Raw genomic sequence first — 26418 nt, forward strand, 5'->3', positions numbered from 1 at the left:
TGCCCCATCAGAAATTCCGATGAACTTAGAAAGAGAACATGTTCTCTTTTTTTCCGATGAAAAAAACTTCCGTTCGTCTGTATGGAACTCCGATGGAGAAAAAAACATGCATTCTCAGAATCAAGTCGACGCATGCTCGGAAGCATTGAACTTAATTTTTCTCGGCTCATCCAAGTGTTGTACGTCACCGCGTTTTGGATGGTTGGAATTTGGTGTGACAGTGTGTATGCAAGACAGCTTCAATGGAATTGCGTCAGAGTTTGGAGAAGGTGTCTTTTAAAGCACGACATAAAACAACGTTTATTATTACGTCTGGTGTTTTAATATTTTTAATGGTTGTTATATTGTGCATTTTAGGGTGGGCATGTATACTATCCTATGCAATCCCATGTTAACCTACAAAGGATGTTTGCACATATTAAATAAAGAATTACTAGCTTAGTGAAAATCATTTACTAAATGAAAAATACCTTTTCATTGAGTGCGTGTAACAATATTGAAAGAAAGCTAAATTTTAACAATGCATTTTCAGTACCTAACTGTTTTGACTCCCTTTTAATAAACTGAGAGGCTGAATACTCACATCAGTCAAAGCCTGTGAATACATGATAGATTCCCGCATAAACTGGGATGTATCAGGCAGAAATGTACATCCCTGTTCATAGAGGCCAGTATCAGGATCGAACTGGCAATGCTGTGTTGGACATGATTCTTCTTGGCATTTGCCGGTTTGGATGTTAATTCCAAAAATATCTGCAGGACATCTAGAAAGCAAATAACAAAAAGTACACATTGTGTAAAGTTACTGGGAAGTGATCACCAAAGCCCATTACTTTATAACTACATTATTTAAGATTTATAAGAACTAAACATGTGCACTGCTGAAAAATGTGTTTGTTCTCGTTTTCATTTAATTTTTTTTTTTTCGGGTCATTCGTTATGATCGCAATTCGTAAATTCGAAAAAAAAAAGAAGAAAGAAAATTCGAAAAATTGAAAGAATAACTAACTAATAATAACTAACTATTAAATTATAGGTATTGGAATTTCCTTTCAAATTTGGCTGTTAGTGAATGGAACTAATACAAATTTATCCAAAGTTACAAATGATACGAAATAATGAATGCCGCATCTAAACAAATTGAATGGAACAAATGAATTAATAAATAATAATAACAAAACATTTTTAGTATTGTTATTCTTGTTATTTATTATTATTAATATGGATAATTCGTAACTTCGAAAAAAATTGTATTCGTTACGTTTGCTAACAGACAAATTTGAAAGGAAATTCTAATACCTATAATTTAATAGTTAGTAATAGTTAAGTTATTATTAGTTAGTTATTATTTCAGATTTCGAAAATTTCTGGTTTTCAGATTTTGGAATTTCGAATTTCCGAAATTTCGAACTTACAAATTTACCAATTTTCAAATTTACGAATATTTGGAAAATTCAATAAACGGGTTTTCGTTAATTCGGATATTTCCGAATTAACAAATTTGTTGAGATTTGTTAAAAAAAATAGGATTTTTTGTACTCACCGTAAAATCCTTTTCTCTGAAGTCCATGGACGGACACAGCTCCTTAAATCTTGACAAGTGGGTTATGTTCCCTGTTTACAGGAGAGGACTAGGCAGAAACATGTTAAATAGTTAAATACATGTTACATTAACAGAGTTGAACAGCCCCGCCCAGGGGGCGGTCCCTCCAGACATAACCCTCCTCACTGCAGCTTGCAGCCTCAGTTCGTAACAAGCAGTACAAACCTAAAAAGGAGGGGTGGGAGCTGTGTCCGTCCATGGACTTCAGAGAAAAGGATTTTACGGTGAGTACAAAAAATCCTATTTTCTCTTATCGTCCATGGACGGACACAGCTCCTTAAATCTTGACAAGTGGGACGTCCCCAAGCAGTGTCAAAAAACGAGGGGTGGGAAATATATCAGTAAAAACAATTTTAACTTCACCCCAAAACAAGCAGAGCTCCTCAACGGAGGAGGTGCAACTTTAAACAGCCGCCGGCAAAAACTAGCGGCTGAAAAAAACATCATAAGATGCACTCACAGCAACCATGTAAATTCTGGAAAAAGCGTGAACGGACGAGCAAATCGCCGCCTCGCACACCTGTGAGACCGACGCATGATGTCGGGAAAAAAAAAACCCAGGAAGCACCAATTGCCCTGGTCGAAAGTGCCGTGACCGGAAAGGGGGGCCCGCCCTTAGGAGCATAGGCCTGTATGACGGCCTGCCCGATCCACCGAGAAATGGTGGTCGACGAGACCGCCAGGCCCTTTTGTGGACCAGACACCGACACAAAAGAGAGTCAGAAGCTCCGAAATGGAGCCGTAGTAGGCTGGTATACCCGCAAAGCGCGTACCACGCCTAAAGTATGAAAGGCCGAAACCTCCTTCGGAAGAAGGGAAGGTCGCGGGCGCACCATCACCTAATCCTTATGGGGGATCAAGCATGGCGGCTTGCAAGACAAGACTGCCAACTCAGAAACCCCTCTAACAGAGGTAAAGGCCACTAAAGGGGCCACCTTCTGAGATAGTGTCAAGAGAAAATCTCTCTGATGTTTCCAAAAGGAAGGTTCCTGAAGAACCGAGAGCACCAGAGTCAAAACTCATGGGGGAAGAGATGGGCCAAGAGGGGAAAGTATATGACAAACCCCTTGCACACAAAAAAAGGGGACCCACCAGGGAACGGTCCGCAAAAAGGCCACTAAAAGAACACAGCCAAGGCTGAAATCTGCCCCCAAACGGTGCTTTAAGCAATTTTTAGATCCAATCCAAGCTTTAAAAACAGCAGGACCCTGGACATTGAAAGTACGCCCGTGGACGTCACTCCATCCCTTCGCACCAAGAGAGGTGCGACGGTAGATCCTCCGGAAGAAGACTACGGTGCCCTGTTGAGATGACCGAGTCAGACAGACCCTGGTCACCTAAAGTCTGGCTTCCAATAACCATGTTAAGCAAGTCAGTGACTGTACAACAGGAGGAAGTATGGGACCTTGAGACAGGAACCTCCTGCCCTGGCAATCGCCAGGGTGCCTCCGCTACCAGGCGCCCGATATCAGCGTACCAAGGACGCCGAGATTAATCTGGAGCGATTAGAATCATCGGGATCTCCTCAGCATCCACTCTGTGGAGCGGCCGAGGAAGCAACTACCATGGAGGAATGGCAAAAAATCACCGATACAGACAACACAGGGCCACCAGCGCGACTGACGCGTCTGTACAAGATCACTAGACCTGGCCACTAACTGACACCCTTGCGGCGGAGACAAGCTGCCAGGAGATCCATGCCATGTGAGGCTCACCTCCTGCAAGGGAGCCGAAACACCCCAAGCACAAAGACCAGTCGCCCTGGTCCAGCATCTGGCGACTCCAGTAGTCTGCCTGCCGGCATACCTGATGGTAGACTGAAGCCACGGCCGTGGCGTTGTCCGGCTGAAACCAGATTGGTCGACCACAAGGAGAAGCATAGCCTGATCGCCTAAAATAGTAGGACAATGAACAGTAGACAGCACCTGGTATTCCCAGGCGGTCTTCCACCAGGCACTAGCCAGGCCCGACCCTGGGTAGCTACCGAGACCAGACACATTCAAGGAGGTGTGGTCATAGGTCCACGCAAGTCCAGCGACTCAGGGCCGACTGGACCCCCCAGTTTTGTGAACCTCCAGGTTCACAACCCGTGAGCTGGCATTCGTCGTAAACACCGACCACTGGAAGGAAGGAACAACTTCCCGGACCGAAGAGTCGGGAATCTCTGTCACCAACTCAGAGAGACTCTGACTAGGTGGCGCACAGGAATCTAATGATTTCAGAGACAAGAGATTTTTACCACCTGGACAGTAGTTCCACTGGAAAACCAGGGTGTGGAACTGGGCATACAGTACCACCTTGAAGGAGGCTACCCACAGACCCTGAACCAGCAGGCGCCCGTAGAGAAGACCGATTGTGTGATGCCAATACCTTCTCCGCAGACTGAAGAGTCTGCAATTTCTCCAGGGGAAGAAAGACCTTTGCCACTGAGGAGTCTGGATCAACACTAGATAAAAAGTAAAATAAAATAAAATTTCTCCTCAGGGCGCTGGGCCCAAAGGGAGCCATACGTCCTTCTCCTTTGCTAGGCAGAACGAAACTGAGGCTGCAAGCTGCAGTGAGGAGGGTTATGTCTGGAGGGACCGCCCCCTGGGCGGGGCTGTTCAACTCTGTTAATGTAACATGTATTTAACTATTTAACATGTTTCTGCCTAGTCCTCTCCTGTAAACAGGGAACATAACCCACTTGTCAAGATTTAAGGAGCTGTGTCCGTCCATGGACGATAAGAGAAATAAATTCAGAACGAAATGAATTGCACATTTCTAATAAAAACGAAAGGAAAGTCTTTCTGTGGACATCCCTAACAACTTAACCGCCTAACCACTTAAGCCCCGGACCTTTAGGCAGCTAAATGCCCAGGCCAGGTTTTGAGATTCGGCACTGCGTCGCTTTAACAGACAATTGCGCAGTCGTGCGACGTGGCTCCCAAACAAAATTGACGTCCTTTTTTCCCCACAAATAGAGCTTTCTTTTGGTGGTATTTGATCACCTCTGCGGTTTTTATTTTTTGCGCTATAAACAAAAATAGAGCGACAATTTTGAAAAAAATGCAATATTTTTTACTCTTTGCTATAATAAATATCCCCCCCAAAACATATATAATTTTTTTTTCCTCAGTTTAGGCCGATACGTATTTTTCTACCTATTTTTGGTGAAACAAATTGAATTAAGCGTTTATCGATTGGTTTGCGCAAAATTTATAGTGTTTACAAAATAGGGGATAGTTTTTTTGCATTTTTATTATTTTTTTTTTTTACTACTAATGGCGGCGATCAGCGATTTTATTTCGTGACTGCGACATTATGGGGGACACTTCGGACAATTTTGACACATTTTTGGGACCATTGTCATTTTCACAGCAAAAAATGCATTTAAATTGCATTGTTTATTGTGAAAATGACAGTTGCAGTTTGGGAGTTAACCACAGGGGGCACTGAAGGAGTTATGCTTCACCTAGTGTGTGTTTACAACTGTAGGGGGGTGTGGCTGCAGGTCTGACGTCATCGATCGAGTCTCCCTATAAAAGGGATCACTCGATCGATGCAGCCCCCACAGTGAAGCACGGGGAAGCCGTGTTTACATACGGCTCTCCCCGTTCTTGCCCGGATCGCTCCCTGAGGCTTACCGACAGCCGCATGTACCGGGGGGGTCCCGATCAGACCCCTGACCCTCGGAAAGGCAGTGACGTGCGGGCACGTCGTTCTGCCTGTCCGTGCCATTTTGCCGACGTATATGTACATGCAACGGTCGTTACGCGGTTAAGGACCGCCGCACGCAGATATCCGTTGACAGAATGGCATGGCTGGACAAATGGGCGTATATATTCGTCCCCTTTAATTTGCCGGCCGTGTGGTCGTACGAGCGCCCTGTCGCGAGCTCCGTGACCGTGCCCGCGGGACCCGTGGACTATATGTCTGCAGATGTCCCGTGATTGGGTCACAGAGCTGAAGAACGGGGAGATGTTAGTGTAAACACATCTCCCCGTTCTTCCTAGTGACATGTCACGGATCGTCTGTTTCCTGTCATCGGGAACAGCGATCAGTGACGTGACACGGCAAGCCACGCCCCCTAACAATTAGAACCACTCCCTAGGTCACACTCAACCCCTTCAGCGCCCAATACAGGTTAACCCCTTCACTGCCAGTGTAATTTTTACAGTAATCAGTGCATTTTTATAGCACTGATGCTGTAAAAATTACAATGGTCCCAAAATGGTTTTAAAAGTGTCCGATGTGTCCGCCATAAAGTCACAGTCATGATAAAAATCGCAGATCGTCGCCATTACTAGTAAAAATAAATGTTTATAAAAATTACATAAAACTATCCCCTATTTTGTAGACACTGGGCCAGATCCTCAAAAGGGATACGCCGGCGTATCCAGGGCCGCTGTTAGAAATCATGGGGCCCCGTACAGCCTACCTGATGGGGCCCCCCCAACCCCACCCTTGACCCAGCCTCAAAAAAGTGATATTTTAGGTGATATTTACGATATCTTTGTCCAGGCTAATCCCATTTCTTCTAATGAATGAGAGTGCTGCAGCTGACTTTAAGGATTCAATTTTCCTTAAGCCAGCACATCTATTATGCCTTTAAATCAGCTGAGGCATGCAATCCAATAATTATTTAAATCTGTATGAGCTAATTCACACTAGCATTGCTCTCTGAAGTGTGATCTGCATGCGGATTGCTCTTCTGACAGAATTTGGCTGGTGGTGAACAGGCATTGTATCACCTCCTCACAACCTGTGTTAACCACTTAAACACCCTGACAGTAGTTGAAAAGTAAAATGCTTAGCAGGAAACATGGTGGGTGGTTACAGTAGTTGCTTTGCAAAAAGCATTGTGGTTGCAGCATATATACTTTCCCCACCACTACCTTTCCAGCATGAGGGCTCTTTCACACAGTGCTGTTCCACTCAGCAAGGGATCAGTGAGTGGATTCTCTGCAGAATTGGAGCTAAATGGGACAGATGTGTTCTGATTTCCAGGTCTGTTCAGTTTGCATCTGCACACAATGTGACTTGTGATGTCTCTATGGGTGGCCAAATGGAAATTTGGACTTGTGTCCACCACTCACAACAGGCAATGTGGAAGGAAGATTGACCACACTCCCAGCATCAGAAAAAAATTAGCTTTTATGTCCACAAAGAAAAGCATCACAAACCCACAATACAGAGAGATAGCAACATTTTTTTTTTTTTTTTCAAATCTATGTACATCTGGATTCCATCCTATATAGAGCTTTCTTACAGATTCACATGGAAAAATGGCAGGCAGATCTAATTGTAAGGTTTGGGTGAAAGCTTCTTTAAGGAGGGGTGGTTGGTGGGTGGTTAAAAAATGCAGCTCAGCTACATGTTTTTACTGCCCCCCCCCCCCTTCCATCCAAACAAGTAGCAAGTGTAAAGTAGCATCTCATGCTTGTGATTATTATCATCATTATGATGATCACAGAACTTTAGATCCTCTATTGCTCTGCCACAGTGCCACATGGCTATTGAGTGCTGACTTGGCTCTATTGTGTGACAGTCTCTACACACTCAGACCCAATAGCCATGTGACACTGTGGAAGAGCAATAGAGGATCTAAAGTGCTGTGATCATCCTAATGACGATAATCATGAACACAGTGGGGAGTCAGGGGGCTGTACCTTCTTTCCTTGGTAGCTGGTGTGACTGTGTGCCCTTCCTTGCCTGTAGCTGTGCACCGCTGCTCGATTAAGTTTCCTGCATCCTCTCAGCCAGACAGTCACATGCCTCTCTAACTCCCACCCACAGACAGCACTTACTGAGGGAGCCCTGTACACATAAATCACTCCGCCAGGGATGGTACAAGCAGAGGGCAGCCGGAACTAGAACATGTGCAGCGCATTATGCGGCTAGGCTTTATCTACCTGCGCCCCCCGAAAATGGAAATAAAGTCCCTTCAGTGATTTCACTACCTGGGCCCCTCTATTGCCCTAATGGGGCCCAGGATTATGTAAGTACACCCTAAAAAGCAAGCAGGAGCATGGGTGGTTTTTAATTATTTTTTTATTTATTCTGTCAGAATTTAACTATAAATCTTCCCGGGCCCCCTTGCTGAGCCGGGCCCGGTACAACAGGGCTGGTCGTACTGCCCTATCAGCGGCCCTGGGCGTATCTACTGATACGCCGTCGTATCCCTGTTTCTATCTTTGGAACTGATCCACAGAATCAGTTTCCAAAAGATAGGCAGAAGATCCGACATGTGTAAGGGACTTACACTGCCGGATCTTAGGATGCAGTACCGCATCCGCCGCTGGGGGCATTTCGAGTCAAAATGCTGCTTCGGGTATGCAAATTAGCACTTACGGAGATCCACAAAGCTTTTACGCTTCGTTTTTTCTCCGTAAGTATTAAGTTGCATGTGTAAAATTAGGGCTTCTTTTACAAAGTGTAAACTGTTTACACCAGTGGTCTCAAAGTACCGGCCCGCGGGCCATTTGCGGCCCGCGGACCAGTTATAAATGGCCCTCAGGCAGGGTGGAAGTGAGGGGAGCAAAAAAAAAAAAAAAAAAAAAAAATTTTTTTTTTTTTTTTTTTTTAGCTGGTGCCATCTGGTGGTGAGCCGTTGGTATTACAAGTTATTACCACCAGATGTGAGCTGGCGCCATCTGGTGGTGGCCGTTGGTATTACAAGTTAAGCATTACAAGTTAAACAGCAATTCTAATGTCATTTTACACTATTTTCACTGCCATATTCTTCCCTCTAATTAGAACCCCCAAACATTATATATATTTTTTATCCTAACACCCTAGAGAATAAAATAGCGATCATTGCAATACTTTCTGTTACACCGTATTTGCGCAGCGGTCTTACAAGCGCACTTTTTTGGGAAAAAATTACACTTTTTTTAATTAAAAAATAAGACAACAGTAAAGTTATCCCCATTTTGTTTAATATTATGAAAGATAATGTTACGCCGAGTAAATTCATACCCAACATGTCACGCTTCAAAATTGTGTCCGCTTGTGGAATGCCGACAAACTTTTTTACCCTTTAAAATCTTCATAGGCGACGTTTAAAAAAATCTACATGTTGCATGTTTTAAGTTACAGAGGAGCTAGAATTATTGCTCTCACTCTACCAATCGCGGCGATACCTCACATGTGTGGTTTGAACACCGTTTACATATGCGGGCACTGCTCACGTATGTGTTCGCTTCTGCGCGCAAGCTCGTCGGGACGGGGTGCGTTTTCTGGCTCCTAACTTTTTTAGCTGGCTCCGAGATTCCAGCAAATTTGTCAAACCCTGACTTACACCAGTGCTGGTGGTAATAATGCGCTCGCTGACACCAGTGCTGGGGGTTAATAATGTGTTCGCTGACACCAGTACTGTTGTTTTTGAAGTTTGAAAGTTTGCATGCGGCCCCCCATGGCATATGAAAACTTGTCTTGTGGCCCTCAGGTAATTTGAGTTTGAGACCCCTGGTTTACACCTTGTAAAAGTAGACCCTTCTTACCTGCGACGCTGTTATTTTTTATTTTTTTTCCCGGCGTATCTTTTTTTTTTTGACGCAACTTTTTTTACCCGGCGCGATTCACAAAACTCTGCGTAGCGTAAAACTGCGCTATGCACGTCGGGAAAATGAAGTCGTGAGCATGCGCAGTACGTCCGGCGCGGGAGCGCGCCTAATTTAAATGGGACTCGCCCCATGAAAATAGGAACGCCTTGCGCCGGACGGATTTAAGTTACACAGCCCAAAATTTCTAGGTAAGTGCTTTGTGGATCGGGCACTTAGGTAGAAATTTTGCGGCAGTGTAACTTAAATCAGAATATTTAAGTTACGGCGGCTCTTTGTGGATCTGGCCCACTATCTCTTATGCGCAAACCAATCAATAAACACGTATTTCCATTTTTTACCAAAAATATGTAGAAGAATACGTATCAGCCTAAACTGAGGAAAACAAATGTTTCTCTATATATTTTTGGGGGATTTTTATTATGGCAAAAAGTAAAATATATTGAATTTTTTTCAAAATTGTCACTATATAAAAACCGCAGAGGTGATCAAATACCACCAAAAGAAAGCTCTATTTGTGAAAAAAAAGGATGCTGCCACCACCGTGTTTCACAGTGAGAATGGTATGTTCAGGGTAATGTGCAGTGTTAGTTTTGCTTTTACGCCAAAAAGTTAAATTTGACGTTTGACCAGAGCACCTTCTTCCACATGTTTTCTGTGTCCTCCACGTGGCTTCTCACAAATTGCAAATGGGACTTCTTATGGCTTTCTTTCAAAAATGGCTTTCTTCTTGCCGGTCTTCGATAAAGGCTAGATTTGTGTGTTCCTTGGCCTTCATGATGCTGTTTGGTCACTAAAATTCTCTTATAAAACCTCTGAGGGCTTCACAGAACAGCTGTATTTATACTGAGATTAAATTACACACAGGTGGACTCTATTTACTAATTATGTGACTTCTGAAGGCAATTAGTTCCACTAGACTTAAGTTAGGGGTATTAGAGTAAAGGAAGCTGAATACAAATGCATGCTACACTTTTCAGGTACTTATTTGTAAACCATTTATTATTTTCCTTCCACTTCACAATTATGTGCTACTTTGTGTTGGTCTATCACATAAAATCCCAACAAAATACATTTACGTGTTTGGTTGTAACATGACAAAATGTAGAACATTTCAAGGAGTATGAATACATTTTCAAGGCACTGTGGGCCAGATTCACATACATTTGCGGCGGCGTAACGTATGTCATTTACGTTACAGCGCCGCAAGTTTTCAGCGCAAGTGCTTGATTCACAAAGCACTTGCCTGTAAACTTGCGGCGGCGTAGCGTAAAGCCGTCTGGCGCAAGCCTGCCTAATTCAAATGGGGCGTGTATCATTTAAATTAGGCGCGTTCCCGCGCCGAACATACTGCGCATGCTCCGTTTTGAAATTTCCCTCCTTGCTTTGTGCGAAATGACGTCGCACCGACGTAATTTTTTGAACGGCGACGTGCGTTACGTCCTTTCCTATTCCCGGACGTCTTACGCAAAAAAAAAAAATTAAATTCTACGCGGGAACGACGGCCATACTTTAACATGGCCTGTCTATTTTTACACCACCTAAATAGCAATCGCAACTTTACGACGGGAAAAGCCGACTAGCGACGACGTAAGAGAATGCGACGACCGCGCGTACCTTTGTGGATCGCCGTAAACAGCTAATTAGCATACCCAACGCGGAAAACTACGCAAACTCCACCCAGCTGGCGCCCAAGTATTGCATCCTAAGATCCGAAGGCGTACGAAGCCGTACGCCTGTCGGATCTTAGCCAAATGCCGTCGTATCTTTGTTTGAGAATTCAAAATCAAGATACGACGCAGCAAATTTGAAAGTACGACGGAGTATCAGCAGATACTCCAGCGTACTTTTTCTGTGAATCTGGCCCTGTATGTCTAGTCTGATTAAACAGTGCTGAGAAGCAAACTGCTAGTGAGTATGGACAATTTTATCTAGTGCTGGATTGGACAAAAGTAGTTCAGATTTATGCATGTATGCAGATAATTAAATTCAACAAAACTAAGTATGGCCACCGCTGTTATTTCTGTACAGTATTTGAGCTATTTTGCCCACTCACGCTTGAGTTCTGTGCAGCCTCCGGGGGCTCTCTCTAAAACTATAAGAACCCTCAGGCATAAAGGGCCAGATTCACGTGGAATCGCGGCGGCGTAACGTATCGTAGTGCCTGATTCACAAAGCACTTGCGAGAAAACTTACGCCGGCGGCCTCCGGCGTAAGCCCGCGTAATTCAAAGGGGTGTGTGCCATTTAAATTAGGCGCGCTCCCGTGCCGGACCTACTGCGCATGCTCCCTTTTGAATTTCCCACCGTGCTTTGCGCGAAGTGACGTCATTTTTTCGAATGGCGACGTGCGTAGCGTACTTCCGTATTCCCGGACGTCTTACGCAAGAAGGAAACATTTTTAAATTTCGACGCGAGAACGACGGCCATACTTTATACAGCACATACATGTGCTGTGTAAAGTTAGGGCACCTAAAACAACGACTAAAATTGCGACGGGAAACTAGACTAGCAGCGACGTAGCGAACGCGAAAAACCGTCGTGGATCGCCGTAACTACTAATTTGCATACCCGACGCTGGTTTACGTTGCAAACTCCCCCCAGCGGCGGCCGCGGTATTGCATCCTAAGATCCGACAGTGTAAAACAATTACACCTGTCGGATCTTAGGGCTAACTATGCGTAACTGATTCTATGAATCAGTTGCATAGTTAAGAAGACCCTAAAACAGAGATACGACGGCGTATCAGGAGATACGCCGTCATATTTTTTTTGTGAATCTGGCCCAAAGTAACTTGGGCAAGTGCTATAATTGGCAAACTGGGTCTGACTATATCTACAAAGAATTTGATTTCCTATATCAGTGTTTCTCAACTCCAGTCCTCAAGGCGCCCCAACAGGTCATGTTTGCAGGATTTGCCTCAGATGAAACAGCTGTGGTAATTACTAAGGTAGTGAAACTGATCAAATCACCTGTGCAAAATAATGGGAAGGTTGAAAACATGACCTGTTGGGGGGGCTGGACTGGAGTTGAGAAACATTGTCCTATATGAACATTATCTTGTGTTCCTGAAGACTTCAACTACGGCATCCTAGGCTGAGAAAACATAAAATAGTAGTTGCATTTGCTGATAGCACATGTTTTACCTAACTATTTTAGGCTGAAATTTTCAGTGAAAACCAAAATGCTATGCCAAAATAGAAATCAGTTGTATTATTATTATTATTATTATTATTATTATTATACAGAATTTGTGTAGCACAAACAGTTTACACAGGACTTTACAGTGTAGAGGGGGACAGTACATTAGCAATACAGTCCAATACAGAAGGAATAGAAGGGAACTGCTCATGGAGCTTACAAACTAACTTACATAAGGTAATAGCTGTAGGGGATGATCTGATGGAGGTGACTCAAGTACAGTTCTTAAGTGGAGGTGGGGTAGGCTTCCCTTAATAAGTGAGTAAAGGCAGACAGTGTAGAGGCTAAACCAACATACCCGTGTTGAAAGTGCCAGGCACTTAATGCCAAAGTGGCACTTTACCCAAGAAGTAGCCAGTACTAGCAACAGGTCAGACATATTCTAAGTTATTTAATGATAAACGTTGACTACTAATCTTACATATTACAATACATAATATATTGCATACCTCGTGGCTTCTACTTTTCCGTATTCTGAAACATAGTAAGGTTTTTCATCATTGTATTCATCATACACCCCCCATCGGAGATGAGCCCATTCATGGACCATTACTCTACCTAAAAAACAAATATATATTTTTTAAATAACTCATTAAGGAAATTAAGGGAAGGATGTTTATGAGGAAATCACCTCAGGTAAAATACAAATGTGCATGAGCTAATGGTCATGTTTAATGGGATACAACTCATACAAGTTGCTGTAGTCACATCATGTAAAACAATAACCTCTACAACCAAAAGTATCTAGACTTGTACTATATATACACACTTCATGAGGTAAAATATCCACAAAGCTAGGTGGAATGCTTCTAGGCTAGCTGCAGACATGAACTGGACTTCCTCCACGTTACTTTACACATCATTATCATGGAAGAAAACATTAGGAATTGTGTTATATTGGAGGTCGAGCAGGGAATTTCTGGTACACAATATTATTACTAAAAAGATAACTGTGTGAATAAAACCCAGGTTACTGGCATCTTAAACATGTCAAACAGTGGGGTGGCCTGCTACACAACAGCAATATCAGGGTACAAAAAAAATGTCATACTGATATCATCACCTGTAGTAAATATTCAAATGTGACAATAGCATACCTTTAACTAAATGCACTTAATACATGAATGATATCTGGGATAAAGGGGCTAGTGCTCTGGGCCCCCAGACAGAAGCCCCCCCCCCTCTGTACAAAAATAATATAAAACAGTAATAATAAAAATAATAATAATAAAATGTATATAAAATAATAGAACAAAATAATAATAAAGTAATATGCAATCTATAAATAAAAACTCCCTTTGATTAAATGTATCGTGGAAAGTAATATTTTGGCAGTCATTATCTGTAAAAGTTTCCACTCTGGACTGGTATATTGTATCATATTTAAAAACAAAATGGAAGGTCAAGCAAAGCACACATAGAGCGCTATGACTGTGTGTGTGTGTGCACACATGACCACAGAATGATGTTTTGTCATGCGTTTTAAAAATGTGTGACTGTCATTTAAACAAACTCAGTGTATGAGGGGCCCCCAAAGCTGAAGTGCCCTGGACCCCCCAAGGTCTAAATCTGACCCTATGTATGGGTAGAAACTATTGAGCTATGCGCCTCAGGTCCCGTACACACGAGAGGATTATCCGCTGGAAACGGTCCTCCGGACCGTTCCAGCGGATAAATCCTCTGGCGGATTTTGATCTGATGGTTGTACTAACCATCAGATCGAAATCCGCACGGAATCCATCTGCGGTGACGTGTCGCGCCGTCGCCGCGATGATGACGCGGCGACATGCGCGACGCTAGAAGATAAAGACTTCCACGCATGCGTCGAATCATTACGACGCTAGCGAGGGAGAGGAGAGGAGCGGACAGATTGATCCGGTGAGTCTGTACAGACCACCGGATCAATCCGCTGGACAGGATTCCAGCGGATAGATTTCTTAGCATGCTAAGAAATTTTTATCCGCTGGAAATCCGTCGGCTGGAATTTTTTCCGCCGATAAATGTCCGCTCGGACGTACACACCACCGGATCTATCCGCTGGAACTGATCCGCGGATAAATCCCAGCGGATAGATCCGGTGGTGTGTACGAGGCCTCAGAGGCAATTGAGCTGTGTGAAGTGGAGGTCAGAAGTTTTGCTTTTTATGTACATTATTTCATACCTGCCAGTATCTCTTAAAAAAAAATTATGAAGTCCCACTTCTGTTAAGTAAACCCAGAATAGTCTTAGCAAATTTGCAAATGTTTGTATATTTAGTTTGATGGCTTTATTCTTTGCTTTAGACAAATAGAATTTCTGTCAAACAGCAGGAATTCAAAATCCAGTCCTGCCATCTACTAAGACTTCAAATAACTCCTTTGTTGTGCACTAGAGTTATAGGAAGAGTATACTGTATAATTACAGTGCAAAAATGCTGCCAGCCTCAAGCAGCTAAATACAATTCATTATTAACAACACTTTGTATTCCTTAATCAGGGACATAATGCATACAGTTTATTAAAATTATTATTCCTTCCTTTAAGGGACCCGCCCTAGTTGTCCCACCTCTTCACAAATTTGTGTATTAAGCAGTCCAGAGGTTTGTCTTCCTTTTCGACATGTTTCACACCTAGTCTTCCTCGGAGGCAAAACAGGGAGAGTGTCAGGGATATGGCCGTCACGGAACTGGCAATGTTGCCCAGAACCTTCATGGATGCCCACTGAGGTTCCCAAGACATGCACGAGCGGGTGCCACGCATCGGCGCACACGCAACACTGCACGTGCGCGACGGCGCGCAAGTAGCATGACAGACACTGGCGCCAATGACCCTATTTAAGCCAGCCTGTGACTACAGGACATTGCTGGATTATCTCCTCAGATCCTTGTATACCTTGACCTTGCTTCCTGATTTGTGACTACCCGTTGTGACCCAGCTTGCCTTGACCTTGCTTCCTGATCTCCCAGTTTGACCCGTGGCCTGCTTCTGGACTCTGCTACTGCTTCCTGATCAGCCAGCTTGACCTACGGCTTGTACCTCGACCCTGTTTGTGTATGACCCTGGCTCGCCCCTGTGTATGCTTTGGACTGACTTATCTGTGTATGACCCCTGGCCTGGCTCCTGGTTTCTCTGTTTACCTGCACACAGCAAGTTCAGCTCAGCCTGCTTCAGTCATCCCTCAGTGGTTAAGCTCATCTGACTGCAAACACTTTTTTTGTTTCACTTTAAGCATTATTAAAATAACTGCTCCCAAAAAAACGTCCGTTTTTAAAACTTTTTTTGCATTGATAGATGTCCCCTGGAGCAGGACCCAGGTCCCCAAACATTTTTATGACAATAATTTACATATTAACCTTTAAAATTAGCACTTTTTAATGTTCGTGTCCCATAGACTTTAACGGGGTTGAACACATTTTTTGCCTGTTAGCATGTTCTTCTGTGAACCGGGTGGTGTTCGGCTCATCCCTACTCTCAGCAGCATTGCCTTGTCCCTGTTCCTAAGGACTTCACCAGCTGCCTGACCATACAACCTGTTTCCAGTACCCTCTGCCTACCTAGAATTCTTGGATGTAATCGACAAGAAAAGAAGCAGACTCCCTTCCACCTCATCGTCCCTACGACTGCCCTATTGACTTGCTTCCAGGTACCGAAATCTTCTTTGGTCGTATTTTCCTTGAGACTGAACTTGAAACGTTATGACTTTATATCGATGAAAACCTGGAAAAGAGATTTATCCAAACCTCTTCATCCTCTACAGATGCCGGCATTTTCTTAGTCGAGAAAAACGATAAAACATTGAGGGCTTGTATAGACTACTGAGATCTGAATAAGATCACCATCAAAAATCGCTACCCACTCCCCCTCATCCCGGAACTTTTTCAACGATTCCGTTCTGCTCGAGTTTTCTCTAAACTGGACTTACGAGGTGCTTACAATCTTCTTTGCATTCGTGAGGAGGACAAGTGGAAGACAGCTTTCTGAACTTGTTTTGGACATTTCGAATATTTGGAGATGTCGTTTGGTCTCTGCAATGCTCCAGCCACGTTCCAGCACTTTGTGAACGTTATTTTCCAAGACCATCTTGACAACTTCCTCACTGTATATCTGGATGACATCCTCGTCTTCTTAGCCACCCTGGAGATTCATCGAGTTCACATGAAAAAGGTGCCAACGCATAAGAACACATGGACTGTACGTTAAAGCCGAAAAATGTGACTTTGAAAAATAATTTATCCAGTTCTTGGGGCTTGTCATTTCTACAAAAGGAGTGGCCATGGATCCCCAGAAAGTAAAAGTGATCCGGAAGAGACCGGAAGTTTGGATTCCATAGCATTCTGTCTGAGTCTGACCCTAAGGTCCCAGCTGCTGTATGCACAGCATTATTTTAACTGTAGGTCTTTACATTATTTTTAATAAATTCATTGTTAATACTACATCATGAGGATTATTATTCTTATTACATGTGTGAGCTGACTGGGTACCACCAAATACTAAGTGACATACACCCTATGGAGATCAGTGTTGCAGTTGATGTCTGTTACCTTTTGATTTAGTGTGAGCGGCCATTGCACACAGTGGTGGAGTTTGTTTTCTTCCTTGAATTGAGCACTGGACTCTTTGATTGCTTATAATTCACCTGGATTTTTGAAGCATTATTTGGGCACCTCACCAAGAATTTCTATTACTGTGTTTATTCGCCTTTTACACTGGACTTTGGCATCATCATTCATTGTGGATAATCTCTATGATACTCAATTTTTTTCTGTTTGCACTTTACTACATGTTAATTTTTTGATCATTTTATATGATATAGTCTTTATTGCAGTTTTGCTACTTTATTTAAAAATCACTGTTTAGATTTAGCACCGCTCCATTGATATATTATTATTTTCGATACCTACATGACAATGGATGAACAAATAGGGTCAGTAGTCAGCGGATCCCACCATCTGCTGCGCCTACTACGCAGACTCACGCCCTTTATCCCGAAAGAGGACATTGCAGTCGTGGTGGGAACAATCATCTATTCCAGACTCGACTACGCAAATGCCTTCTATCTAGGACTCCCAAATACCAAATCATTCGTCTGCAAGTCGTTCAAAATACGGCCGCTCGACTAGTGACTGGAAAAAAACCATGGGAATCAATCTCACCTTCACTGAGATCCCTTCATTGGTTGCCAGTAAAAGACTTTCAAGGCACTCTGCCTAATGCATAAGTGTATTTTAAGGAAACGCCCCCCAATATCTATGCGAAAAAATAAAAGCCCATAACCCCAATCGCATTCTGCAGATACCCAAGGCCAGATACAAGTCCAAAGGAGATCGAAGATTTGCAGTCCAGGGACCTCGCCTGTGGAATGCACTACCAACCATCATCCGACTGGAGAGACTGGAGTCGGACCACTTGGCCTTCAGGAGAAAGATTAAAACTCATCTCTTCTGAGGTCAAGGGGTTCCTTACCCATGAAATGGATACAGCGCCCAGAGGCGGTTCAGTTCGCATGTGTTGTGCTTTACAAGTCTCTCACTCACTCAATAAATATTATTTGTCATTAAATAGCAGTGCTCAGGAGTACAAATGTGCTAAATTTCCACCATGGGTACTTAATGAACAGGCACCACTTGCGCCACAATATGCAGTAAGGGATATATAGGAGGAAGACTGACCCCTTTAGATCTGATGGAAAATGTGTTTCCTTCCCAAATTTGTGGAGACTGCAGAAGCTTTCCAACACCAGAGTGCACAGTGCTACAACCTAAGCAGTAGTCTTTTATGGATATCCATTAATGCCCAGTGGTGTCTGGGCATTAACTACATGATGGAAATGTGCCACAGCTGTAGTCATGAGAACTACCTTCTATTGACATTATTAATACATAATAAATTGTATCTTAGTTATGAGTCTGGCGGTATTTATGAAGTACCTTATAAGTTCCACTAAGGTCTATATATAGCATTTTGTATGTATTGGGTGAGCTTCTAAACAGTCTGTCTGATACCTATATAGTGACTGATTGTTGTATACATTTTAAGTGTGTCTATACCCACAACTTTTTTTTTTTTTATTGACAGAACAGGGCAAGGTTAGAACCCCTGTCAGGTTTTACTGCTATGCAGAGCTTTGATAAATTCACCACACATAATACGATTTAGATGTACCAACAAGTATGTAGTGCAAAGGATTGTACAGAGATTGTATGGTCAGATTGTAAAGGGCATGGTTAGAAAATGTTTCCCTCATTTTCTGTTCTGGAAATAATCCAGATAGCGTGTCAGGAAATAAATCTGCACCAGGGAAAAGGACAATAAAAATAATAAACATGTCCCCCTCTTCCTGTCCTGGGCACATCCTTTGTACCAGACAGGAAGTAAAATAATCTCTTTAAAGGCCCCTCCACCATGGGACATTGGGAATTTTTTACTTGTGTAAGGTTTGAGTCACTATTTATTTTTGACATATTTTGGGAATGGTGCATCCATATTTCAATACGTCTCTTTTACTACATGTGTAGGGAAGAGGCCCTTGTCCCTCAACATGCCTTACAAGGGGAGGCACCCTATCAATGTTAAAAGGCATGGTTCATGAATGGGTGTGCCGCATATTTACTGCACTCCCAATGCTGGCCACCCAGGCTGTATGCCTGGATAAAGGGCTTGGCATCAACTTTAAAGGAATCCCACACTGTTATCTAAATGGAGAGAGCACATTTAAAAAAACATTTCTAAATTACATGAGGGTCTTTTTAAAATCCATACCTGGCCCTTTAGGTCTAGTATAGATTTTAAATAGGAATCAATGCTAGAGGAACCCCAATTTTTTTTTTTAAAACCATGGCATCCCCCACAAATTTATACCAAACCTTTAACCACTTCAGCCCCAGAAGGATTTACCCCCTTCCTAACCAGAGCACTTTTGCGATACAGCACTGCGTCGCTTTAATTGACAATTGGGCGGTTGTGCGAAGTTGCACCCAAACAAAATTTACATCCTTTTTTTCCCACAAATAGAGATTTATTTTGGTGGTAATTGATCACCTCTGTGGTTTGAAATGTTTGCGCTAGAAACAAAAAAGTTTGCCAATTTTGAAAAAAAAAAAGCAATGGCCCAGATTCAAGAAGCAATTGCGCCTGTGTAACCATAGGTTACACGGCGCAATTGCTTACTTGCTCCGGCGTAGCGAATGCTCCTGATTCAGGAACATCGCTACACCGACTGCATTCTAGTGATGACCGCTAGGGGGCGCTCCCATTGTGATCTGTGTATAGTATGCAAATTGCATACTAACACCGATTCACAACATTGCGCGAGCCCTGCGTACGCAAATTACGTAGTTTGCGTACGTCGGGTTTCACGTAACGTTACACATCCTAATAGCAGGCGCAGCCAATGCTATAGGATACCCACGTTCCCGCGTCGCGAGATTTAAAATCTACGTTGTTTGCGTAAGTGATTCGTGAATGGCGCTGGACGCCATTCACGTTCACTCTGAAGCAAATGACGTCCTTGCGACGTCATTTGCCGCAACGCACGTCGGAAAAGTTTCCCGACGGAGAATGCGCTCTACGCTCGGTGTGGGAGCGCGCCTAATTTAAATTATTCCCGCCCCCGGCGGGATCATTTACATTGCTTACGCCGGGCAATTTTGCCGGCGCGCCCTCGCGATTTACGGAGATACTGCTCCGTAAATCGAGGGCAGCGCAAAATATTTGCGTGGGCGCAGGGCAAAATCGTTGCCCTGTGCCTCTGCAAATAAAGCGCAAATGTACCTGAATCTGGGCCAATATTTTTTACTTTTTGCTATAATAAATATCCCCAAAAATATATTAAAAAAAAAACAAATTTCTTTCTCAGTTTAGGCCAATATATATTCTTCTACATATTTTTGGTTAAAGTAAAAAAAACGCAATAAGCGTATATTAATTGGTTTGCACAAAATGTATAGCGTCTACAAAATATGTAATAGATTTATGATATTTTTATTATAATTTTTTTTATTAGTAATGGCGGCGATCTACGATTTTTATCATGACTGCAACATTGCAGCAGACACTTTTCTATAAATTGCTATAAAAATGCACTGATTACTGTGTAATTGACACTGGCAGGGAAGGGGGTTAAACAGTAGGGGTTAACTGTGTTCCCTCGCTGTGTTCTAACTGTAGGGAGGATTGTCTTACTAGAACATGACAGAGATCACTGCTCCCGATGACAGGGAGCAGTAGATCCCTATCATGTTGCTAGGCAGAAGGTTGCCTGTTCTGCTGCTCCGTGTCACAAATCGCGGGACCCTGGCAGATCCACAGGCCCACTCATGGAGTATGCATCGGCACGTGCGCACCCACTATGCCACGATTTAAAGGGGACGTACAGGTACGCCCATTTGCTCAGCCGTGCCATTGTGCCAACGTATATCGTTGTGCGCTGGTCGGCAAGGGGTTAACCTAGCATAAAGCACAGGAGGTCAGGACGGGTCAAAGGTATGGCCTCTCCACAGAACCATACCAGGCTACATGCTCTCAATGTGGGGGGGGGGGGGGGTCAAAGCTCTTCCCTGAAACCCTGACCTGGTGGTTGTGGGGGTTTGCAGGTAGAGGTAATAATCAGAATCTGGATGCCCCCTTTAAGCTAAAGGGGCCCCCAGATACTGGCCAGTTTCAATGTAAATGACATTTAACAAGAAATGCTGTCAGTGCTATTCCCACCTCTTTGTTTACATTACCAGGACTTCGCAAACAGTAAATTAATGGGGCTGGGTGACATTACTGATTGCCAAGGGCACTACGGGTGCTGGCATCCGATGCCACCTTAACAACGATTGACAGGAAGGAACCTGTCATCTATAGTAGTGGTAGTAGAAATTCTATGAGTATTTATGATATTTGATTGAACATCCGAACAGCCACATTTTGGTCTAGACTTGTGTTGGCTTATCCCTATTTACAAACAGAAGCAGGTGGGTTGCTGAACTGCAGACAGGCCATAACTCATCCTTACTGATAAGTTCTTGACTAACAGCTATCAATCAGGAGCCAGGAGAGTAAAATGTATGCATCTGTGTGGTACATTTGCGAGGAGCATTCCATCTCTTCATACAGGATTTCTATGTTCTAGTGAAAGGGGGACTTTATTACAGTACAGTCTTCAAAACAGAAGAAGAAAGGATGGTTTAGGGGTCCCAAGAGCAGACACCCCACATGTAATTTCACTTACTGGTATTATAACTAACTGGAAACCCAGCCCTATATGCTTAAAGTTCTATCAAAAGGATTTTTTTTTATTCAAATAAAAAATAGGTTATACTTACCTTATACTTACCTGCTCTGTGCAACAATATTGCATATAATGGTCCCTTTTTTCCTTTTTTTTTTTTGCTGTCCCCTGCTGGTGCTGTCTGCTCTGTCTTACTCCAAGTGCAGGTGTGCTCCTGAGCTGGGCTGTGAACATCCATAGTGCTGCCAAAGGACCAGTGTTTCTATTTACCCAGTCCTGAGATTCACACAGCAATGGGACATAAGACCTGATTTTTCTATGCTGCAGTTCAATAATACTTACAGGCGTGGGCGTCCGCTCCATAGGGCAAGGGAGGGCAATTGACCCCCCCTGGAAAATCGAGAAGGTGTTAAAGACTCACGGCCGCGGGGCTGTCTGAGCAGTTTTGGGCCGGATGTCACACAGGCACAGCGAGCAGAGTGAAGCCGCCTCCCCTCCAATGTTTATGTGTACACAGGAGGAGGGAACCTGCTGCCTGTGCCGCACTGATGGCTGATCTGAGGTATTGAATGGGATGGGGGAGGGGGGGTAATCTGTGCTGAAGGGGGGGGGTTTGTGCTGAATGGGGGTCCGTCTGTGCTGAAGGGGGGTCTGTACTGAAGGGGGGTATGTTCTGAAGGGGGGTCCATCTGTGCTGAAGGGGGGTCTGTGCTTAAAGGGGTCCATCTGTGCTGAAGGGGGGTCTGTGCTTAAAAAGGATCCATCTGTGCTGAAGGGGGGGTCCATCTGTGCTGAATGGAGGGGTCTGTGAAGAATGGGGGGTCTGTGCTGAAGGGGGAGTCCATCTGTGCTGAATGGAGGGGTCTGTGCTAATGGGGGGGTCCATCTGTGCTGAATAGAGGGGTCTGTGCAGAATGGGGGGTCTGTGCTGAAGGAGGGTCCATCTGTGCTGAATGGAGGGGTCTGTGCTGAAGGATGGGTCCATATGTGCTGAAGGGGGGTCTGTACATTCTCTAGGCTATATTTATATGGGCATAGAGTGAAGCTGAATTATCTCAAGAGCTATTTCACACTGCCAGCTGGCCGCTTTATCGGTAAAGCGCCGCTAAAAATCTACGCTTTACCATCGTTTTAGCTGCGCTATTCAGCCACTTTTAACCCTGCTAGCGTTTGAAGAAAGGCTTAAATGCGACTGTGTATCGCCGCTGCCGAAGCCTCCCCCCCCCCCCCCCTGCTTACAGGCCTCCTTCCCACTCTCACCCTATGACTGGACAGTGAAAGGAGAAACAGCATACTGGTGAGCTTATCGCTCTGCCACTCTGCTCTCTTATATCAGTGAACTGCATGAGGTTGATACCAGGTCAAATTCAGGAACTTAAACTGCTTTCCAATAAGAAAATACTTTAAAGCCAATTGAACATTCACTTTAAACTAGCAACATTCTGGGTGGGCTCATGCACACTGGGTGTCAAAAACACTGCTTTTACAGGCATTTGACATTTTTTTCTGCCTATAAATGCCCATTTAGGTTAGCCTATGTATTCATGCACACATATGCATTTACAGGCATTTAGAGGCAGGAGCAATTAAAGGCAGAAATAAAAACCCATTACCTGTGCATTCAGGAGAGAAGCATTTCGGCAAAAAAACTCTGAACACACTTTAATGTCTGAAAATGTGCATAAACACCAGGCGCATTTAGTGCTTGAGTGTTTATTCATTTCAATGTCTAGAATAAATTAATATTCTGGCAAATGGAATGAATAAACACCCAAAGTGAGTTTGCAAAAACGCTGCTTTAGTCGCTTTTTTTTTAACTGCAAAGGCATCCAAGGGAGGAAAACAAAAATTCCTGTGTACATGAGACCTTATAGTTTTTTTAAAGCAGCCACAGCCTGAGCACAGAAGTCTATCAGTATGTTGCAGAGAAGGACCAATTTTCTCTATTATAAAGCAGTGGTCTCACTGCAGAGGTCAAAGCCAGAGCCCCTTTATCAGCAGGGAACATAAACTTTGTTGATTGCACAGTGGGGATATGTCAGCCCTCTGTAATGAGACCACTGCTTTGAGCAAGTGGCTCACTCTGCAGCTGCTTGTAGGGCATCATAAATGTTATCCTCAGTTTGTGGCTGCTTTAGAAAGAACATGAACTATACTATAAAAAATTGAACACCTTTTGTTTTATGCATCAGGAATGTATTTAGCTGATTTAAACTGATGGTTCAAGTGGGCTTTATTGATATATTAATACAGGGGTGTCAAACTCAATCTCATCGTGGGCCAGTTGTATCTGTAAGATTAGATGTCCAGGGCATCCCCTCCCCTTACATTAGATGTCAAGAGCCACCACACCATCAGAAGCTGAGTCCCCCACTCTCCCTTGCATCACAGTGTACACCCCTTTCATTATACTGCTGCTGCTGGGAAGAAGCTGGATGCATTGCTTGAAAGCAGAAAGTAAGGGTCTGGAGTAGGACTAGAGGAGGGCTGGAGCTCTCCTGCAGCTGCAGGAGAGGTGCGAGGGCCACGTGAAATGACCTGGAGGGCCGGATTCGGCCCGCGAGCCTTGTGTTTGACACCTGTGTATTAATACATACAGCATTCATTTGTGTATTTTATACCTGTCTAGAGTTCAGTTTCAATGCACACAATAATTGTTTCAGATAATCAAAACTGTGTATAAAAACAAAGGGATTCACCTCTTGGTCCGTAACCAGAGAGTAGACTGTTATTGAGTAAGAAGTTGGGTGTAAGGTGAATATATTTTCCAGGTTCTCCGCAGAGTCCATACTGTAAAGTATAAGGGTCATCTCCATATTTCAGATAGGGAGAGGCGATAATAATATCTGCCTGGCAAAATCAGAAACAAACATAATAGTTCTATATATATGCCTTTGTGAAGGATTAAAAAAAAAAAGGTAAACATGCTGCTATAAGTATTGTATAAAGAGTTACTTTGCAGAATTAGTTTTATTTCCTAATTTAAAAAAATATCCTCTAAATATGTGAAATATTCTGAAATTTATTTTTTTAACACATATACACAGATAAATATTTCAGGATTCCACAGGCTGTAACCCTGGAATAGGGTTTTCTTGTGAGAACAGGAAATTGTGTATAAAAAATATAATAGTGCAATCACTAAAATGTTGTGCAAAAATGTATGAAGTGCAACATTGTGTGGATGTCATTCCATAAATCTTTTACTCCTCTTACCATCTACAGAGAACATTTAAGATGTATTGAAAGACTTACCTCATTATAGGTTTCTTTTGTTGGCGTTATATATTTACTTCCTGGTGTCCAGGTAGATGGGATTAGAATTTTAACACTTTTTATGTAGAGCCTCTTTTGAGTAGCTTGAAACAAATAACTTGTGGCTTCTTTGACCATATTCTAAGTAAAAAAAAATAATAGCTTGGAAATAATTACCGGTATATATTGATACATATATCTGTTTTCTTAACTTATAGGAATCCTATCAAGAAATAAGGCAACAATGGATTTACCCTGTATGTTTCCATAGTCAATTGGTCAGGTTGTACTGCACTGTAATAGTCTAGCACAGTCTTCAAAAAAACAAAATAAAATCCTTGTAGAATAATAAAACAAAAAACTCTAAATAGTATCAAATGCAACAGCACATGGAATGTGATGTAAATGGTAATTTATTTTTCCCTCATTTTTGACTCACCAAGTTCTCAGACATTCATTTAGAAGACCTGTGGTGGACATGTGGCACCCACCCAACTCCCTCTATGAAAGAAGGGCTGATCTAGCTTTCACTCAGAATGTGCTGTGAGTGTAGCCAGATGTTGTTAGGGTGTGAGCACCTGTCCACACTTCCCCAAACTCTGATATTCATTCATTGCTCAATGGACCTGCATTAAAAAGTAGTAGCAAGAATCAGACTGGCCACTTTGAGGAATACATGCACTTTTCTTACATATCTGTTAGTAGTAACTCAAAGGTATTGAAGTGACCCTGTGAGAAGTATTACGTTGACAATAAGACAACTCTGTAAAAAAGGATAGTACATACCTGTCCTGCACCACGGAACATCACTCTGTTGATGAAAAATCCTCAGCTGAAGTCTCCTTTGAAAGTGACACTTCCTGGAGAGTCATCCTCCTGCTATGCTCAATGGTAGTAAAAGTCTGATCATACTAATGCCACGTACACACTGTCAGACAAAATTCCGACCGTCCAAAACGTGGTGATAAAACACTATGACGAGCCGAGAAAAATGTATTTCAATGCTTCCGAGCATGCGTCGACTTGATTCTGAGCATGCATGGGTTTTTTCTCCGTTGGAGTTGCACACAGGCGATAGGAATTTCCTATTGTTTTTTTTTCCCATCAGAAAAATTTAAAACATGTTCTATTTTTTTACTGCAATGGAAAAAAGTCAGATGGGGCCTACACATGATTAGAATTTCTGATGAAACAAGTCCATCGGACTTGTTTCATCGGAAAATCTGATCATGTGTACGCGGCATAAGGTGTGAATTAAGGCAGATTTGGGGAACTTTTAGTTTAGATGCCGAATCTAAACCCCATTAAGGTCAAGGGGTGCCGAAACTTAGGAATCAGTAATGCCCATTTTCTAGGCTAAAAGGGAAGAAAATTCAGTTTCAAGTAAAAGGTCTAGCTGAAATAGGTCTACGCTCTGCCTGCCAATTTGCCTTGTATTATTAAGGATGCGATTCTCTGAGGCAAATCAGTATAATTGCTATTTTCTGTCTCTGTCTAATTTCATATTAATTGATAAAAATCTGCCTGCTCTCTACCTCAGAAATGGTGGCCTATCCAAATAGGTTTAAAGTTAGTTTTCCTTAAATTTTAAATAAAAAGAAAACATCTTTTATCTCCAGATGCA

The 26418-nt window shown here is 43.0% G+C and overlaps 1 protein-coding gene across 2 annotated transcripts in view; it reads right to left on the minus strand.

Moving 5' to 3' along the window:
* LOC120945732 (calcium-activated chloride channel regulator 1-like) overlaps nucleotides 1-26418 on the minus strand; it is a 98563-nt gene that overhangs the window by 56677 nt on the left and 15468 nt on the right. Inside the window, exons 2-5 of one of the 2 annotated variants that reach the window (XM_040360098.1) lie at nucleotides 24795-24935; nucleotides 24239-24389; nucleotides 12797-12905; nucleotides 584-764 (exon numbers count right to left, since the gene is read on the minus strand). In XM_040360098.1, coding sequence (XP_040216032.1) covers nucleotides 584-764; nucleotides 12797-12905; nucleotides 24239-24389; nucleotides 24795-24935 — 582 coding nt within the window. Of the gene's footprint in view, nucleotides 1-583; nucleotides 765-12796; nucleotides 12906-24238; nucleotides 24390-24794; nucleotides 24936-26418 lie in introns of those variants that run through there. The other variant, XM_040360099.1, reaches the window with a different exon arrangement.

Source organism: Rana temporaria, chromosome 7 (assembly GCF_905171775.1).
Source record: "Rana temporaria chromosome 7, aRanTem1.1, whole genome shotgun sequence".
Taxonomy (NCBI): domain Eukaryota; kingdom Metazoa; phylum Chordata; class Amphibia; order Anura; family Ranidae; genus Rana; species Rana temporaria.